General features: G+C 38.6%; 1 protein-coding gene across 1 annotated transcript in view; it reads right to left on the reverse strand.

Moving 5' to 3' along the window:
- The window catches only part of itga9 (integrin, alpha 9), a 63784-nt gene that overhangs the window by 37804 nt on the left and 5039 nt on the right, over positions 1 to 20941 (reverse strand). Inside the window, exons 4-15 of the mRNA XM_033979523.2 lie at positions 18558 to 18681; positions 15982 to 16049; positions 13023 to 13152; positions 12834 to 12919; positions 12052 to 12114; positions 11081 to 11218; positions 10260 to 10365; positions 7904 to 7998; positions 6668 to 6758; positions 6340 to 6385; positions 5954 to 6111; positions 3364 to 3524 (exon numbers count right to left, since the gene is read on the reverse strand). Coding sequence (XP_033835414.1) covers positions 3364 to 3524; positions 5954 to 6111; positions 6340 to 6385; positions 6668 to 6758; positions 7904 to 7998; positions 10260 to 10365; positions 11081 to 11218; positions 12052 to 12114; positions 12834 to 12919; positions 13023 to 13152; positions 15982 to 16049; positions 18558 to 18681 — 1266 coding nt within the window. The remainder of the gene's footprint in view (positions 1 to 3363; positions 3525 to 5953; positions 6112 to 6339; positions 6386 to 6667; positions 6759 to 7903; positions 7999 to 10259; positions 10366 to 11080; positions 11219 to 12051; positions 12115 to 12833; positions 12920 to 13022; positions 13153 to 15981; positions 16050 to 18557; positions 18682 to 20941) is intronic.

Genomic DNA, 20941 nt, shown 5'->3' on the forward strand with positions numbered 1-20941 from the left:
CAAAGCCAGACCAGACCAAATAATACAAATATTCATTCATTTCAACAGTTTGGCCCGAGGGGTGCTGCAGATAAAAGAAACACTAATACAGTATTTAGCTGAACTAAAAGCTTCATATCATTGTTATAAAATACAGAAATTCCTGGATTTATTCCAGGTATACATGCAATATATCACATTCTTGTGTTACCCACATTCATATAGATTGTGCCATATATTGTGCCCGGAATGCACTAAAATAACATGCTAGTATTATGAATGTAATGGACAGTGTTTATTATGCTCGACCCATTGGTATATATCTATTGTTTTACTGCCCCGTTTGAGGGGTTGGAAGGGAACCCTAGAGCTAGCTAACCTAGCTCACAGACGGGGCCAACACAGTAAGGATCGCTTTAGCTAAGATGTGGCTACACAAGAAACGTGATCGCAAACTCAAGACAGCAAAAAACAGATATAAGCAAATCATTTCTCACCAAACTCTGACTTGATCCTGTGATAAACTGCAGTTATGGCAACTTAATATGTTGAGCTGATATGGGTCACCAAACAAAGCACGAATGCAACAGCTGTTTCCTGTTTATAGATGCACGGCACCCGTGTATTAAGATTGAAAATATAATATTATATAATACATGAGCCAAACCCAATGCATTACATAAAGAGAGGTTAAATGTGGAGTACAAGCACAGAGAAGTGAAATAAATGCACAAAAGCTGATGATAAACCAGCAGAAGTTTGTGTTTAGGCTAGCTTTAGCCACGTCTCACAGTGCTCCAAGCTAAACATCTTTTTGTGAATCGCTGACATCAGCCTCATAATTAGGAGTATAATTCCAATATGATTTCAATTTTATTTATTATGAAAACATGAGTCTCACAGAGCAGAGCCCTGGACCCAGAGGTGTGCCCAGTGCATGGAAACGCAAATCGGCTAAAGTGAGTCGAACCAAACAGACCCACTCCAAGGCGACCCCAAGCAAACCATGCCAGTGGAAAAGAGGCTAAAGTGTATTAAGGAAGCAAAAAAATATTTACATTGAACAGTTGCTGCTTTTTTCCAACAGCTGTGCAGCACTGTCACACCTAATAGCCTCCACATTGTTCTTTAAACTCCAGGCCAAACTCCACTACACAGCTACACACAAACATAAATCATGTCCTGAACTAATGGACCTATAAATGGGAGCTCATCTTTGAAGTAACATGTGCACCATAATAAATGACATTGGCGACACCAGTAAGAGTCAAGAGTGTTTGTGTCTCCACTAAAGATGCCACGGATATAGTGTAAGGAAGCAGGAAGTCACTACTGAGATATTATTCACTTGACCACCCACAGGAGCGGTCAGCAAGTTTAGGTCAAAGTGTTGAAATGCTAAATGGATTTATATTGAGGACGGGGGAGAGGCATGAACTCACATGACCCAGAATAAACAGTAAAATATACCTCTGTGGACTGAGTTTGAAGAAAGAAATATAAAGACCTACAGAGTCCAAGCATATGAACCCCTAAGCTGTAGTAATTTGTACAGTGAACATAAGGAAGAGTTCAGTCTAATGTAAGTCATGTAGCAGTAGCACTTGACTTACATTAAATACTTAAATGGACAACTTATAAATTACAGACAAAAATACACCCATGTTATCTTTGACTAAACACAACAATATTTCGTTCAACCAACTTAACCTGTCCAGACAGAAATCTTAAACACTCTGCTACCTTGCACCTGTATATACTGAGATGTCCAATTAATATTTCACAACGCTTCTTCTTTCCCCTGTAAATTGATCACAAGGGTCTCATAAACGTATATCGAGTAGAAACCTGACCTTACGTGACTCAATCTCAAAGTAAACTCACCACAAAGTAAACCTTGAATGGTGGGTCCCTCTGCGACTTGAGGTTTAAATAAAACACACACTGGCTTCGCTGGTGCATAGTGATAGTGAAGTTTATCCTTACAATGTGTGCTTATTATAGTGTCCTAGAGAGAGAGAGGAGTGTCTGCAGCTTAGCCTCCCATGGTGAAAATGCCTGAAGCGTACTCTAAGCATACCAGATCTAAACCAGAACCAACCCGGGTCTAAACCAAGTCTATACAGGACTTAACAAGGTCAAACCAAGTCTAAACCAGGTATAAAGAGGACCAAACAAGGGCTAATCCAGGTCGAGAAGTAAAAAGACTAAACCCTGTTGAAATCTATCTATATTATTCATGGATTTCAACTTGCGTCCTGATTATAGGTGCCATTTTGAGCATTTATGGCCATTCAGACGATACAGTATTATTTTGAATTGCTAATTAGTAACGGTGCTTATATTTTATCACCCTAAAACCCATGGATAGGATGAGAGAGAACCATCAGGCACATGAAAGTCCCCACCATCAGCTTATCCTGGGTTTGCACAGTGAAATTGCCTAAAGCACATATTTAAGAATGAAACTAAAACCCAAACGAGACCGATAATAAACCAGGACGAAATCCAGTATCACGATGGGAGAAGGAGCAGGAACAGCCCCCCATCAGCAGCTGAGCCTCCCACAGTGAAAGCGCCTGGAGTGCACATTTAAGCAGCCAGTGAAATTTACAGAGCTGTAGTGGGCCTCCATATTAAGGAGGTGAGGGAAGGACCGTCTCCCCTCAGAATGGGCAGGCACTCCGGGAAACACAAAGGAGGGACTATACCAGGACAAAGCCCACTCTGTTTCCTGTGTCTGTCACTCATTCATTTAGAAGTGGAAATGAACACTTTAATTTCAAAAAGGGGTTCACAAGCCATCAAGCACTGCTGCCTTTGACCTAGGAGCGTGACCCGAGAGGTGTCCCAGAGATGTATGTGAAACCTTTGCCACAATACAATTTCTAAAGAAAGAATTAAATACGTGAAACGTTCACTATGTCAAAAGTTACCCCAATTGAAAAAAACGATCATAAATCTTAGGACTTTTGACATTCCAAATCATAATATGTTGTTTGGAATAGTTAATTTTGGAATAAAAGTAAAATAAGGCTAAATAATATGCTTTCTACTAAGCTCAAAAAAGAACATAAAAAACTTTTCTAACGAGTTATGGTCGGTCATTTCAGTGTTTGGTACTTCATCACTCGTGCATAAAGACGTCTTAATAGCATCTTAACGGTCTGGCCTTTCAACTTCACAAAAAAGGGGAGTCGACATTCAGCTTAAAAAAAACAGACTTTCTTGCCCAAACCAAAAACCAAACAAACACGAGGCGACAAACAGCTTTATATCACACATCAGAGAGAGGAAGGAGGCGGGCTCAAGGTCATGGGAAAGGGGTCGTATGAGGACAGACACACAGCCCATAGTAGCAGCTGTAGTGCTCAGGACAGTTACCTTCACATAGGCGGTGTAGTGCTGGCACTGCCCCCTGTTGATGTCCAGGCTCAGCTGTTGGCTCAGCTGGGAGACCTGAGACCCGCTCTGAAAGAAGTAGACTCGAGAAGGCTGGCTCTTCTGTCTCTTATCGGCGTCTGCAGTCAGGTTGTACAGCAGCTCTGAAGGCACATGAAATGTAGACACAAAAATGAGCAAAGCCGTTTCTTCATCAAGTTTTAGCTTTGTTGAACTGAATTAATAGAAGAAGAACAACTGTTGGACTAGGTAGGACAGGTATATATCTCAAATACCATGACAAATTAGTAAACAAGGTCAAGTCTAAACTAGGACTAAACCAGATTTGAACAATTACTACACCAGAACTACATTACATCAGGACTAAAAAGGACAAATCCAATAAGAACTAGATGAACTAAATGTACAGGGTGTCCATAAAATCTCTTTACAATTTTAAAATTTAATTACAAAGGCAACTGATAAGATATATTATTAGATTTGTTCTATTGTATTCAGTGATTGTAAATGTTTTTAATCACATTGCATTTTTGTATGTCAGGCCCCCTGTTGATTAAAGAGGCATCCTGCTGAATGAACCCCTAATAAATGGATACTCCTCAAGAGAAGGCACAATGCGTATCATTGTTTATTGAGACAAAATCGGATGCGCAGACTCAACAAAATTACAGAACAAAGTATGGAAGAGATCCACCATCACGTCTGTCAATTAAAGATAACAGCTTTGTGCGTCTAATGATGGCCATATAAAGGTGTATTAAATGAGGTAAAAAAAAACAAAAAACTTTGGACAAGCAGTACAATAAGTCTGATTAAGATACAGTACCAAATCAATTGCCTTTGTAATACATTTTTTAATTGTAAAGAGACTTTATGGGCACCCTGTGTAACTGATGATGAACTTATAGGATTTTAAAGGTCAATCTATTAAAGATTTTTGATACAAGCAAAAGAAACTCGCTCTCATTTTACGCATAGTTAAATAGTTAAGAGCTGCAGCGATGGCCCGTAGAAATCACTGTCAGAACAATTATTAAGACTATGCAGACTTGAGGTTACTGGTAATTGCAGTCAAATGTGAAGAAAAATAAATTATGTTTTATTACCGTCAAATAAATGTGGGACAGTGGAAGAAATTTGGACACTTCTTGCGGCGATTTTCATTTTCATTTGACACTAGCACGGCAGAACAAAAGCTCCTTGTTGAAGTTAATAAGCTGCAATGTCCGTCAATTTAACATAATTTTCTGTGGCTTACTTCACTTCAAATATATATAAAAGATTTGATTTATAGATCAAACACAACAGCCGTGGTTGTTTCATGTGAATGGACAGAACGCCTATTTGTTGTTAAGTTAATACCGGAGGAAACTAATTAAGTAGCTGGTAGAACGTAAATTGTAATGGTGTGAAAGCAGGCAATGCAGCAACACTATAACATCTGTAAAGTGTGTGGTTCCTCCCTAAGTGACACTGAAGAACATAAACTTAAATTTTATTTTGACTGAAATCATAATTTTTCCCCCAGAAGCCCATATTTGGTCTTTCGGAGATTCAACAGCTACTCCCAAGCATGAATCAGTCATAGTTTAGTCGAAATTACTTCAAGAGGGTGTCATAGTGGTAAAACAGTGGGAGGGGTAGCAACACACACCCAGGTCGAACCAAGACCTACTGTTTTCCAGCTATGAGCTCAGACCAGAGGAGGCAAAAGCAGGTTTCATTATAGCAGTCACCAAACACATGCTATTTTCCACTATATACGCCAGACGCACAAACAGAGAAGGCCTATTCACACGGGGCAGGCAAGTGCAGTCATTATGTAACAACAGAAGGTCTGGTCCCATGGGGGGGTGGGGCAGGGACACACCCCGACACTGGAACAAGACTGCACCTCAGCACTTCAACGGCCACCACACCCCAAAGCAGAATGCCAAAAGGTAACTATTGAACAAGTACTCTGAGAGATGCCGGTAAGCCATATGTCAACCATAATGAGCTTCTACATTTGTAATAGAAGTGGTTTGGATTGCCCAATTTACAAGTTATTTCAAGAAGAAAAGGTTTTTGAGAGTGAATATGTTTTGCCTCTCATCTAAGTAGCATCTGTAGTTTTGGTAAATGGCCGCCTTAAATATATCTGTCTGAAGGGAGGCGCTAACTACACAGAATCTGACACGACCTAGTTGTGCACAGTAAGGAGTATCTGTTATTAGTTAAACCCAGTTGAACTCTCCAAAGGTGTGAACTGCAACCTTAGAGTTGTCAACATCTGAGGGTTGTATTTTATCTTTCTGGAGACAGTTCCTATTCTTGCATATCCTTGTAAGTACAAATCATGAATACTAATTACACTTCTGCTAATAGCACAAAAATAAATTTAACTTCAAGGTCAACCACAGCTTCACCACATTAACTAAAAGGACTTAATTTAATTCATTTTATTAGGTGCATTTTAAATTTGGAAAGAACTTATTCATGACTAGTGACAGCTCAATTGTCAGTCCCTCCTCATCTAAATTTAATTTGATGATTTTTTCCCCTTCCAGTCCCTTTCCTTTTTGCTGCTTACCTATTTGGCCGGGCAGCTGTCTCCCGCGGAAACGCATGCAGACAATGACGTTAAAGCAATTGAGGTTGTGGTTGTTTCCCTCGTGACACTGGGGGACAGAGATGTTGATGGACTGAGGCAGCAGAATGGAGACGTCCACTGTGATGACCGGACGGGACCTAAAGATGCATTTAGAGACATTTCAGGGACCTTATAAGACTTAAAAACAACACCAGGACAATGATAATAAAATGTTTATATGGTCTACTTCAAACATGGGTCAAAATAATTATGTTAAAAGCTTCTTGGCATTAAATGCACATACAGTAATGGTTGGAAATTTGACAAAATAATGTACTTCTATGGACCAGACCAAACCAAATGAATTCATGAAATGAATTGCTCACCTTAGAAGCACTACACTGTCTGACATGAACGCGCCAATAGTGACATCTGCAAAAAATGTAGGAATTATTAGTTTATATAACCATAAATTACATGCTAATATCTAAATAATTTCTTTTTACACCTGCAAAGTTTCAAAGTTTAAACAAAGCACAATAGTCTGTGCACTGTCATGCTGCTAGCTCAGGAATGCAGTAAACAAGATGCCTCTGTTACAAATATGCTGAAGGTCACAGCCGTAAACCATAATACTCATAAAGCTATGATTTTCTATCTTGCTCTAATTTATTTCCGTTCCAAGATTAGCATAACTTTGTAGTCCGTCAGTACCTGCATATCCGTTGGCATCCATGTCCACTGTGCCAGAGATGGACTGGCCAAACATCTGCAGACCAGGGTCCACTCTGCGCCCGGACAGTTTCTGAAACACAGATTCCTGGTAAATGACGTGGGCAAACACAAAAGGAGAACAATGTGTGTTTTATCCACAATTTACACAAGTTTAACAGGTTCAACTAAACCAGAAGCCACATAATCAGTCACTTATCTAAGTAATAACTGCACGCCATCAGCTTGTCTCCATGGAGAAGCTTTAGTTTTGCGCGGAATGCTCCACTGTATGGCATTAAACGTGTCTATCTCTGATACAAGCTAGTGATTCTACTAGGCCAAGTTATAGGTAATATCTGTTGAGATAAGATCTCGCTCAAAGCAAGAATGCAAGATTTTCAAGGCACTTTTTTCTGTAATTGAACGCATTGAATGCAGGTAGTTAACAGAAGAAAAAAAATTATATGCGTGTGTGTGTGTGTGTGTGTGTGTGTGTGTGTGTGTGTAGCAGCTTTAAATAACCACAAAGTAACTGAGCTAAATTTAGATGAAAACCAATAGGCAGTGTTGGGTCTGAACAGGATACAGGAATAGTAGGCAGTTTATCCAATAATGTAAACAAACTATATAAGTTAAGTTGCTGAAAATACAGGGAAATGGTCATTCAATTGCAACACTGAAAGACAACCAAAGACAACTATCCATGCTCCTATTCATTCACTAAGGACAATTTAGTTTTACCACTTGACCTAGCAATGTATTTCTCCATTGACCCAAGTGAAGTGGAGAAACCAAGTACCAAGAGTTGAGTCTAATGCAATTTTCACAGTAATTAACTTGTGTTACAAACAGTTGGGAATGAATATTGGAATTTAGACATAGTCAGTAAAACCAGGATATGCAATTGCCTTACTGCTTTCCAAAGATCAAAAAGACTGACAGCTATCTAATAATAGCTCTACAGACAGAGCAGGGCATTGTTTGGGGCCTGTTTGATGAAAATATGTATCTGTGAAGCACTTAGTTCTGGTGACTTCCTGGAGTCTAGGCTAAACTAGGTTAGCTGGTCGAATGTGTCCGGTCTTTATGTTAAGTTACATCCTTTGCACCCTTCATTAGCACAACTATTTCTTTGATGTAACTGATACCATGGACAGTTAATTTAAGTGGCTCAGAACATAATGGTAAGCAAATGTGATAGATAAATAAATAAATAACAGACAGATGCGTTCTTACCATGGAGTACTTTTTAATAATCCCTGTGGCATCTCCATGATAGATATAAACTGCTCCACTGTAGTCGTCCTCTTTTGGGGCTCCAATGGCTACATCTGCAAAGACAAAAACATTTCATTAAAACTACTTTGTTACATTTACGTAGCCTTAACAATGACCTAAATGGTGTATGGGAAGCAAGTTGTTACAGTATGAATCTTAACAGACAATTAGGAGTGGTTAGTGGCTGTAAAACTCTTGTGAGAGAGTGGAAACAAGACAATAAAGGTCTGGCAAAAGCACTAAAACAATGCTATCCCTTATCCCTCATTTCCAGAGGGGATTTAAACAAGTAGTTTATTTTGACCTAACTTAAACTAAAGTAGGAGAAAAGTTTGGATTGAGGAGCAGATACATTTACAGTTTATTTTTATTTCAATACTAGACAATGCAGAAATATACACTTGTTAAAATAAAATAAAGAACTTGAATTATTGAGATTTTGTGCCATTTCATCTTTATTCGTCGTTGATTTAGTCCTAGTCTACATATGTCAGCTATGGACCTAGGTTTGATGCACTTTAGTCCTAAGCTTTGAGTTAGTTTCAATTTTAAAGGTTTAAAATATTCTCAATTCATGTTTTACTGCCTAATAGAAAAAAAAAATGAATTCCTCGTAATTCACTTCTTGTGGTGTTCTTCTCTAATGATGCATATACAAAAGGAGTTGTAATAAATTTCCCTCAACAAGTAACTGGCGTCTCTGAGCGTTGAGAGAGTGACATATTTCATGGTGAGTTATATCTCACAGCTGCCATCTTTCTGCACATGGCCTGCACGATGCCAGGCTGCCAGCGCTGGAGCAGATCTCACACAGACGAAGCCAAGTACCAGAGACTGGCTTCAAAACTAATCCAAGACGACACGTGTCCCTAACATGTGTGTACGCATGTGTGGACTTAAGACTGGGCATCGCTTCAAACATGCATAACATCACTGGGTGGGATACAGAATGCGTGTTTGAGAACATATAAACAAATATTTACTTGAATTGTCACAATAAGCTTGAGCAATATCTAAGGGCTATAGTCGACAAAAGAATTTCTTGCACAACTAAAGACATGCTCTGTGATTGACTAAAAGAGGTGACAGCGAGGTGCTGACAAAAGCTCACAAAATTATTCAAATCACCAAAAAGTATTATGTAAACTGGATCTTCATAAGTGAAAAGGCGGATTAAACTGTCCAGTCGCTCCAAATATAAATAGTAGTATAAAAATAATATACTGAAATACAAAAGGACTGCTGCCTTAATCAGTTACATAAATTCCCAATAACTATTAAAGATGGGAAACAGTAACAAACTAATTGGTCTTAAATGCTCATAGCTCTCATGGATACACAATTAGTTATAGATTTCTTTTTAAAGTTATAGATTACATCAGTGTTTCTATCATTTTCCCATCACTTGATGTTTTGATTTATGTCCAGGCAAAATGGGAGAAAACAATATTTTGAAGATCAAGTAAAAGGGTTAGAACAACAAATGTGAGTGAATAATGACTTTTGTTGCACTAAACAATCCCCCTGCTGTGCAGTAATTCATCTCAACTCCCAATGACAACAACATGATGGATTCAAATGTCTTTTAACAGTTCACACTGACATCTAATGATACATACAAACTAAACTTTAAGGGCCTAAGGACATTATTAACTTGAGGTTAAATTATGATTTAGGAGTAGTAGGAGTAGTAGTAGTAGTAGTAGTAGTAGTAGTAGTAGTAGTAGTAGTAGTAGTAGTAGTAGTTGTAGTAGTAGTAGCAAAAGTAGATTATAACCATTGGACAAGGCAAAGAAATACATACATCTAGGGCTGGTGTTTTTAGTACATGCATATTATAATGACCACAGTCTAAACTGATTACAAGATTGTGGGAACCCTATCATTGAACAAGACACTATCAAATTATCTGTAATGCAGCTGTCAGCCACAATAGCTGGTCTGCTTGCCAAAATATGCACAAAATGTATAGGGAAATGTCCAGAAAGACTATGGTCAAAAAGTGTATGAATATACTTGTATATAGATAAAATTATACAAAGAGTTAAAGCCTAGCCTATCCGATCCTATCTTGCAATAAACATAAATAAACGTGAAGATAAATAGTTCCTACGTTGTTAACACTTCAACCCAAGCCAACACCAAAATAGCACATTAAACTTGGGTAATTTAAGTACAATTAAGTGTTTTCAGTATCTTAATCTGCCACAGAATCTCTTAAAACTCATCTTAATCCTATTGTCAATGACGCATTACTTCATAAAAACAGCCTGGTGCATTTAATGAGAACCCTGCTCTATAAATAAGAACTGACCTTGATAACCATCATCGTCTATGTCCCCGATCGCCGCGATGCTCTCCCCAAAGTGTGCATTGTACGCGTTGTCTCCGGCCAACACGCCACCCTCCTCCATCACACCCTGAAAACAGAAGCAGGAAAAACAATGTCAACAGATGAAAGACGACAAATGAACAGCCCTCCAAGCACAATGAAAACCTGCGTCTTTTATCTGATTTATCTCAAATTCCTGAACTCCAGAACAGTCACTTGGCTGTGCTCCAAACATTTAACAACCAGTAAATCACAAATAAAGGTAAAAAACAGAAGCTTAAATGTTGGCAGGAAGACTAATCCCACTGATGCACTGTATACTGTGATGACATGCTATGAGTTAGGATGAGAAATAAACAGAGTGTGTGCAAAAACTCAACACTGCAGAGTACTTAAAGGAGCCATAATGCTTTTTCCTTGTATTAAACGGTAACAAAGTAAAGTAGATCATTTTACATTTTAAATGTATTTGTAAGTTTGTTTGAAGACTCTTCATAGTGGTATTTCACAGTAGCAAAAGGCAGATTTTCATTTACAAGTTTTTTATTATTGTTATTGTTGAAGAGTGGTTAGTGGATCTTTTTGTTTTATTTTTTCAAATAACTGCACATAAGTAGGATAGGGGTAGGTGACAACAGGAAATACATTCATTAATGATGAGGGAGAACCACTGTAACATGGTGAGAAGCTTATAAAAGGTCGATTTTGTATATGTCCCCTTTAAGACGACCACTATAGAGCCATAAATCTTGCTGTTCTTTGTTATGGTCTTATGTTCCTGGTTCATTGCGTGTCTTACTCACATTGCCTTTGCTGAGGTACACAGACACTTGGCCCTCGTCCCGGAGCTGGCTGTGCATTGGTGCTCCCACCAGCAAGTCTGACAGGCCGTCCTGGTTCAGATCCACAGCACACAATGCGGAGCCGAAGTACGATCCCATCTGAAACACAAGCAACAAGTCAAGGTTAGCCTATTGTAAACAAAAATATTGGTTACAGTGAGTGAACATTGCTAAAACTACAATATACACCACTATAAAGAAATGAGACAGTAGTAACTTAAAAGACTTGTTCTTAAACCACAAAATTAACATTTTTTATTTGAATAAGAACAAGTAAAAGTTCACTTGCGAGTTATTTTGCTAAAGTGATTATGCTTAGACTAAACCCAGAGTTAAATTGATCTAGACCAGGACTAAAAAAGACTATTCAGCTCTAAACCAAGTCTACATCAGGACCAAGCTGGGTTCAAACTAGGACCAAACCATGACTTTTTTAGCGCACCCTTAATCGTCATTACAGACCTATGTAACAGAACCAGCTTCTCACCACTTGTATCTGTCCCACAGTTTGAAGTTGGATAATAATAGCACTGGGTGAGATAATTCAGTGGACATTGGCATGACTGACACAAGACAAAATCTGAGTGGATTTACTCCCACTTTATTATTCCTCCCAAAAGTTAATGAATATTTACTCAACGTTTACCTTTAGCCACTCCAACTTCCTTTTGTTTACTTTGAATGGAAAGCATTAGCTACCTCTAGACCTGCTTTCTCCTGGACTGGACTATCCAAACACTTAATGCAGACATAAACAGTGCACTTCTAACAACAGGATAGTTACAGTCCTGTTTTTGCTTTGCATCTGAATAAATCAACCACATAATCTCCAAAGCGGGCGACAATAAACACAGCATGCCCAGAACATAGCCTCGATTGAATATGTCTGCTGATCTGAAACAGGACAGGAACTGCATATGACCACATCCTACCATTTTCCCTGAGGCTTGAAAAGTCTTCACCAAAGATCCTCCATCGATTTTGAAAATGTAAACCTGCACAAGACAAACACATGATTGTCAGACATGCCTTACAGTGTTAGTTTCAGTGGTTTGAAGTTATTTTATGACTTAATCATTGTGTAGGTTGAATAGACATCTCCTTTGACACTTGTCTGTTTTAAGGTTAACAGGATGTGAAGTAAACATATGATGTGACAGAACATGTGAGCTGATTTCTTTAATTTGTCTTGAGGCAACTATTTCCAGAGGGGAAATGAAACACTTCTTAGAGCCACAAGACTCCATTGATTGAGACCTGGAAAAATCAGTTTGACTGTTGACATTATAGTTTTTTATAGTTTCTGTGTGTGTTAAAAATAGCCAGTGTCAGGTATTAAGTAACTACAAAATTATGAAGTAGTGGAAAAAAAGAACTTTGGTGACATCTTATATAGGGTTCTAAGAAAAGGGTTAAACACAGAGGAACACAAATTAAATTAATAAATCTTGACTAGACATAGAAAATCTACTTAATCTCGAAAATATATTTTGTTTTATTTTTGACGCTTATGAATGAGAATATAGTGAAAATACTAGAAAGAAAGTTGGAAACCTCTGTCTGATTTTCCTTTCCACTGTAAGACAATTATGTTTACAGATCCTGTTCAGTGAGTGATGTCTTCAACGTAACATACTCAATGAGGTACTGAGATTAGTGCATATAATAAATCCCATGGTTTTTGACAATTGAGGAAAGAGGAGGAAGTCTGTACTTTGCCACTGCCGCTGTGCTGGGGCGCCCCGGCTGCGATGTCGATCACATTGTGAGAGGAGAAATGTCCTGCAGTCACAGCGTAGCCTGAGGACACAGACAGAGTCACTGAGCAGCAGGGCACTACCTTTCAGCACAATTCACTCCAGATTTATGAGTGAAAGAAAAATATCTGTGCATTCACTCTCACCAAGGTAGCTGTATCTGTGCGAGTCCACTTCTTCCTGGTTTGGGCTATAGAAGGTGTCAGAGGTCAAATTGTACACTTTGATGGTGCCCGTCCAATAGTACGACCCGGGAGCCCCCATCACCACCAGCTCCTGAAACACAAATGGAGCCCCTCTGGTCACAGATGTGTGGGGTGAGACCATATAATCTATGGGTGAAGCCCGCTGTAGTAAAAGGAAACACAGAGCTGGGTGAAGCCCTGGTTAACCATCGGCCACAGCTTGGTTTGCACTATCTGCTCTTAACCACATGTCCAGATGGCACACATGCTTGTAGTAATGTATAGAAGAGAAAACAAATATATAAGGATGCATGTAAGTATGTAAGCAAGTATCGCTTAGTGCTGTCAGTATAGTACACTTCTGGTTGATTATTTGGTCAAATTGTACTCAAATATCATCATTTTGATATAATTCAAAGGATAGCACATTTACCCTCAAACCAGCCACATTATGATGTCTTTTCCTCTCATCAAATGGCATGCCTGCTTAAACTGCCTGCTTTGAAGTTTTCAGGAATTTGCTCTAATCTTGGTGCTATAAAATGCCTTGTTCACACATTTCTGCTGCTGTTTTGACGGAACTTGCCAGATAGAAGTAATTATGTGGAAAACAAGGGAAAGCACCAAATTGCCTGTACATCTGGGCAGCAGCGGTCACATCAGCCTGGTCTGAGAGAGGAGAGGACAAACAGTTGGCCATCGTTTTCACTTGAATTCTTCACATTCTTTCAGAGGGGGGTCTCTCAAACGTTTTACCAGATCAATGCTGACGTACAGCATCTGTGAAACCCATGTCTAATGAGCTCCTAAATACTCTAAGTCAATGAAAAACTATATGTAGAGTCACATCATATTGGCATATTTCTAATTTTCAGTGAATGAGTGTTATATCATTATGCACACCATTTTTTTTATTACTTTCATGATTATAACCCATTGTAAATGCATTCAAATTAGGCTGCATCATTTCATTTAATGAGATATTGAATGTTGGCTTTGATTTTGGCTTGTAAATCAATTCTATAGGATGCCTTTCTTATCATGAAATTCAAAAAACCTAGCAACTTTCCTATCCTGCGCCATTTGCCCCAATCATTACAGTGTCCCCATTACAATATTTTAGTGAAATAAATCTTACAATTTTTGAATATTTTTTAAAAGAACATAAACATAATCTGCTTCACTTTAAGCACTAAGTTACATGTCCATACAATTTCTCTTGAGACCTTTCTAAGTTTCCTATTGAAGCCTGTGTCTCCCCATGCTGTATGGTTATCACTTACACCAAATGGGAAGAGATTAACCTAAAAGCTCTTTGTGCCATGTGAGGATTCATTTAAAGCCATTTCGCAGCCCCCTGTACCATTCAATATGCCTCAAATTGACTGTAACTGGAACCCGAGACATACAGGGGTCCAACAGAGCACCCACACAACATGAGGAAATAATTATAATGGTAATCTATAGAAAACAAATGTCTGAATGGGTTAAAAGTACATGCATCATGCTTCCTGACTTCCATAAAGAAGCTAAAATGTAGTTAGATGTTTTTGTGAGATCAAATGACTTTCCATGTAATGATCACTGCTCCATAGGTGATATTTTTGGCAGTGTTAGTGTGATTTCTAACACCTAAACAAACTGCTTATAATTGATCAAAGAAATCATTATTTTTAAGGGTACCATGCAGTTGGAATAAAGGGCATTAAAACTTTTAAAGGTGCACTATGTTACTTTTCCGGTCAAGGAGGTTTCCACCTACTTGCCTCCTTGGAGAATTTACCAAAGTATGGCATTTAATCCATCTGACAAAAAGAATGCATGGATTTCAACGTACGTTTGAGGCATACAAAGACCTGTAATTGAACGATTATAAGATATATTAGTTTAATGTCATACTATGGAACATTTCAGACAATGAATTGCCTCTCCATGGAGACAAGATATTGGCAGAACCTCTACCAGAAATCTTACATAATGCATTTTTAAAATCCCATTATATACCAGGATGACTATATAGGGCTTTGTTCATCTGCAAAGCAGCACCTCAGCTGAGAATAGCTCTGAAAGCTTTACGCCATTGTTATTTTACGCAATATTGACTGAAAGTTAAACAAAGCCTTGTCCTTTAAATTGACATGTGTTTGACCATCCTCTCACAAAACATACACAGTTTATACACTGATGCTGTTCGAGGGAAATGAGGGTCCTGCACATGAGGGGTGATGTCATGGCTGAGTGAGGAACAGCAGACGTCAGTTACAGAACAGGAAGTGTGTGTATTTTCTTTATCTGTGGAAACACTGGGGGTCGCACAGGGCCTTCCTCTGGCTATGGAAACATACGCCACAATTATCAGTAGTCCAATGCTGTGGCAACTGGGATACAAAACCTCTCTTATGTTCTAATCTAATGGCCCGGATTTTACAGATCATCTGAGGAGGTCTTTGACAAAATCGGTGCAGTGAGGTGATGAAGACAAGATTTGTTAGATCATTTGTTTTAAAGAGAAACACTCAGAGGACTGTGTTAACCAGACATGTGGTTATAGCCCAATTTCAGTTCAGTTCATATACTAGTCATCATTCATCAAAGCTTACCAAAGCCAGGACTAAATCAAATCTGTTTAGAACACTGGTGAACATCAGGAAAGCTTTATAATGTAATGATGAATTTGGACTATATTGTACAAAACTCATGTTACAATATTGATAGGATAATAATGGGTTGTGTGTAAACAACATTATCATGCAAAGTCAAAAGCTTTTCAAGAAAAGCTAAGTGTTTCTTGTCTGCATCAAATGAGAGCTCTGGTGTCATCCATTCACACATGTGGTTTAGGAGATAATATAGTAAATGTGTTAGAAAGAGGCACTGAGAATTACAGAGATTACGAAGACGAGCAGGGATGGTTACTGACCTCCGTGAATACGCCAGCGATCCCGGCTTGGCATGAGCCGTGCTCTTCCCCATATTTCTGCTTATAGTCTGTAAGAAAAAACAAACCACAAATTATTTCACTGTGTGCTCGAGCCAGCGTTTACTGGAGTTTTTCCTGCATTCCATATGGAGCTACTCAAGTCCCAGTCTCATCCAGAGGAACCAGGGGCACCGTCAGAAGCAGACAGGGGCGCAACCAGGTCTACGCAAGGAACAGGGACTGAACCAGGTCTACGCAAGGACCAGGGACTGAACCAGGTCTACGCAAGGATCAGGGACTGAACCAGGTCTACGCAAGGACCAGGGACTGAACCAGGTCTACACAAGGACCAGGGACTAAACCAGGTCTACACAAGAACCAGGGACTAAACCAGGTCTACTTAAGGACCAGGGACTAAACCAGGTCTACAGAAAGACCAGAGACTAAACCAGGTCTACATAAGGACCTGGGATTAAACCAGGTCTACATAAGGACCAGGGACTAAACCAGGTCTACATAAGGACCAGGGACTAAACCAGGTCTACACAAGGACCAGGGACTAAACCAGGTCTACACAAGAACCAGAGACTAAACCAGGTCTACATAAGGACCAGGGATTAAACCAGGTCTACACAAAGACCAGGGGCTAAACCAGGTCTACATAAGGACCAGGGGCTAAAACAGGTCTACACGAGGACCAGGGATTAAAGTAGGTCAACACAAGGACCAGGGTCTTAACCAGGACTACACAAGGACCAGGGATGAAACCAGGTCTACACAAGGACTGGGAACTAAACCAACTAAATCAAGTCAAGTCAGAACATAATCTACTGAGAACTGAACTATTACTCAAGGGCATAGGCTGAAAACAAGGATGAATGCAAGATTGAATAAAGTTTAGGACAAAACTAAACCCATGGTCTAAAGGACAAAAGAACTAAACTACAACCACAGCAGTATATTTTAGTTGAGCACCAACCAAAGAACCAAAAGTGTTATGAAACCTAACTCCAAATTGAAATAATTCAGGACACGAACCCCTGAAAACCACCAGATCAAGCCTGTGAACCTACACTGTTCTCCTTTCAACAGTTTGGGAGCCACCACATTCTACAAGATCCCCGACTCTGGTGGTGGGGGACTCAATTCTCATGTTACAAAAATATTGAGTTTGGATTTGGGTAAAATGCATTGTAAACACAGTCCCCTACGAACTCTCCCTGGCTTCTCTTTAGCAGCCAACAAGAATCAAGAGAGGAAGACCCTGGCAATGTAAAATAAAAAAAATAAAAAACATAACACCAAACATATGTGCAACACATTTAAATGACTCAGCTTAAACAATTATATAACACATTCTTCTACACATGTGTAACAGTCTAATAATGTTATAAAATCTATAGAAGGCAAGATTCTTCAATTCAAAACAGAAACATTCTTTGGATAGCATGAAAGTTTTGGCAGAAAATTATGGAAAAACACAGTTCCTTATCAAGCTGCTCACTAAAAGGTGTTACACTGTAAAAGAATGTCCCACGTGTATTTCTCAATTATTTGACACTTTAAGGTAACAGTGTTTTTGCATTATGATGTAGCCAGAGTGTCGACTTGAGAAGGACCCCACAAGGATTTCAAACTGCTACTAGAGTATTCAGAGCCAGACCAAAGGCATGTGGGGCTGCTAACGGTAATGCAGCGTTGAAGGTAGACATCACGTGCCATCATGACAAAGCTAACCACAACACAAGAGCCAGGAGGAGGACTATCACCAGGATGGGATGTTTTTTCATGCTTCTTTTATAGTGCAATGCCGCATACTTACCTGTTTCACAAGCCTTTAAAAGAGTGAGAATGGATGTAGCTTTGTCTTGGCTGTTGCACTTTATAGAATTTGTGGTTTAAAAACTATTTTGGTTCATGTTTTTTATCATGATATGACTACTATTCCCCCTTTGCTTCAAATTTTTTCACTTCCTACATGCGAACTGACCATTTCTCAACAATAAGTACTATGTCCCTGTATGCACTTGAAATAACTTGAAATGTATGTAGTAGGAGACACATTTATAAAACTCCTCCAAATTGGGGTTAGTGATTACATATTCTTAAACTGCTAGAATCACATTGATAAAAAGTTTTCCTTCATGTATCTGGTGTTTAATGAATGATGTGATTGTTTTTGTGTAGGATGCTCTCTGTTGAATATCAACAGAGTTTTCTTGGGATCAAAGTTTGTGACTTTGCCTTCTGACTCTATGTGGCTCAATTCTTTAAAAGCAATTTCCTGCATCTAAAATGTTTTGTATGCTTTGGCAGGTACTGTCGCCACTATGACCAGGAAAAAATAGATTCAGATTCAAATCATGTTCCTTGATTTTTCTTCTGTACAGATTTCCGATTTCCAATAGCACAACATTGTAACAATAGGAGTTTGGGATTGAATATCTAAAAGTGATCATTATCAGGAAAATCTGCCATTTTACAGTGCAAAAACATCTATAGAGATGCATTAGCCATAACAAGTAAACAAAAGAGCAGTGGAACAAACCAGTAAGCTGCTGGGTGAGTGTATTTACCTTCATAACAGGGGATGAGTGGCTTGGTTTTGCCCTGTAGATTGGGAGAGATGATGGAGCAGTATCCATGTGGTAAGATGTGCTCTGACTCGTAATAAACATTCTTCCACCGGTGAGCACAGGCCTATGAGAGAAAAAAAAAAGAATAACATATATACATATATGTACTCTACCACTAGATTAAAAAGTAAAATAATACACAGTTTGATACAGAAGACACAATGCCCAAACATGGCTATAGGTTTTGTAATAAAAATTAAACATACATCTATTTGAATCCTTATCCATTGTGCAAGTCATAATATCAGTCACAAAAATGTATAACATATGGTTTCATAATTTACTGGGTAAGAAAAACACATGGATTCTTACAGTTAAAATCTCCACATTTTCTCTTAAGGCACAGGGTGATGACATCATAATAAAGAGACTGGTTTGCTATGGAAACACTAACTAAAAAGCTGACTGTTCATCAACATGGGAAAATGTCATTGACACAGTACACAAACAGTGTGAGGCTGGAGGCAGAGGCTGAATTAGTAAGTGCCTAACCCCCTCTAACCAGGCTGGAGTCAGGGTGTCTGTGTGGCTGTCATCATTGTCAATAAAAAGGGGGCAATTAAAGAGCAGCCAGGCCTGACCATAAGGGCTCTGGTCTGTGGTGTGAATATCTCCAATCTGAGCTTTCCAAAAACATTTAATAAATGAAGATAGATAGTCTTCAGCTCATTTTCACATTAGGGTTGTAGTAAAAATCATCATCTTTCCAAACAGATTATCTTAAATAGGAGTGGTTCTGGTCTGGGCAGCAGGATGCAATTATGTTCATTATCAGTTTATTGCTTCTCAGTTTTTTATGTATGAAATTCATTTTTCTCTGCTAGTAGTGTACATACACCTTCTGTTTATTTCAACTAAAGGAGCTTATTTCCTGTAAGCACGACACCAGCAACCAAACAAACAATTGTTTCTTCTTAAATTAAATTCAGGAAATGTCCACTTGAGGTAGGCAATATAAAACATGCGCAGAAATATCACTTTATACCCTTATTTGTAATTTGTAGTTTTTAATTTTGTTTTTATGAGCTCTTTTTGCAGTGTTTGTGTTTTTTAATATAGTTGTAGTTCATATTCTACACTTGCATATTTCCACAACAACATTTTCCATAATATATATATTTTTTCTGTATATATATCCCGTACGTCTACAGAACAAGCATTTTAAATATTTCTTTCACCTTATTCCATCATTTGGGTTGTATTATTTTGCATGAGGCTGCCAATCTTGACAGCAAATAAGTTCTACATGGACTACAAAGTTGTTTTAAAGCCTCACAGAGAATCGGTGCAGCATTGACAAATCACCCAACTTTATATCAGACGTTTGTAGCAAAACTTTTCTCAAATTCTTCATTTAAATGAGTGGGATTCCCGTTGAACCGGAAGTCACAAAGAAAGCTTGGTTTAGTAGCATTTCAGGGCAAAAGTGGGCAGGGCGGAATAAGGTCAATAGGACAATAAAATAAAAATTAAACGCCACCCACTGGTTTAAAATATTGGAATAGAAAACCCTCCAAAACACACCAGAGTGACATTTAATAACACCAAATGTAAATATCTTAAATAGTTCTATCTGAAATGATGTGTTAAACCAAACATGACACTGTGTTGATTTGGGACAGTGGAGAGTGGTCTGAGTGTATGTGTGGTAATAAGTGACCTCCCTGGGGGATTGTGGTGGTGTCCCCTGAGGCTCTTGGATGCTCCTCCACAGACAGAGTTCACTTCATTTCCCCTTGAATTGTTTAACCCCAGCAGCCCCCCAACACATAAACCAGCCAAACCAAATCAAGCCAGAGTTTGTGGTTGCACATAACATTAGATGACTAGATATCAGGGAATAAAAATGAGACTTTTGTTTGTCTTCAGAATAAGGAAAAACACAACTTTTACTTACTTACTAACTTACTTACTTGCAGAGGCAGTAGAGGTTGTTGTGGTGAAGTACTATTAGTAACAGTGCTAGTAGAGGTACCAATAGTAACAAAAGTACCATATTATGTGTAGTTTTAATTTGACAAGGTTTGTGATTATAAAGATTTCACACTTTTATTTAAATTTGCTTCAGTACTTCGTGGTCCATCGTTCATTCCAACACATTGCAGCGTTCTGGTGTAAGGAAACAACACAACAGCAAAATAACAGCAGTTTCAACTCACTAGAGCCAGTCTTAAAAACAGACCTGTGACTGAGGGACAGAACTTCACATAAACTTGCCAACATAGCAACCACGTGTCACATACAAAAGCAGTTCCATTACCCGCAATACATTAACAGTTACAAGAACAACAAAAGGTGTCAAATCTGCACTAAACACAAAATTT

Source organism: Periophthalmus magnuspinnatus, chromosome 15 (assembly GCF_009829125.3).
Source record: "Periophthalmus magnuspinnatus isolate fPerMag1 chromosome 15, fPerMag1.2.pri, whole genome shotgun sequence".
NCBI lineage: Eukaryota > Metazoa > Chordata > Actinopteri > Gobiiformes > Gobiidae > Periophthalmus > Periophthalmus magnuspinnatus.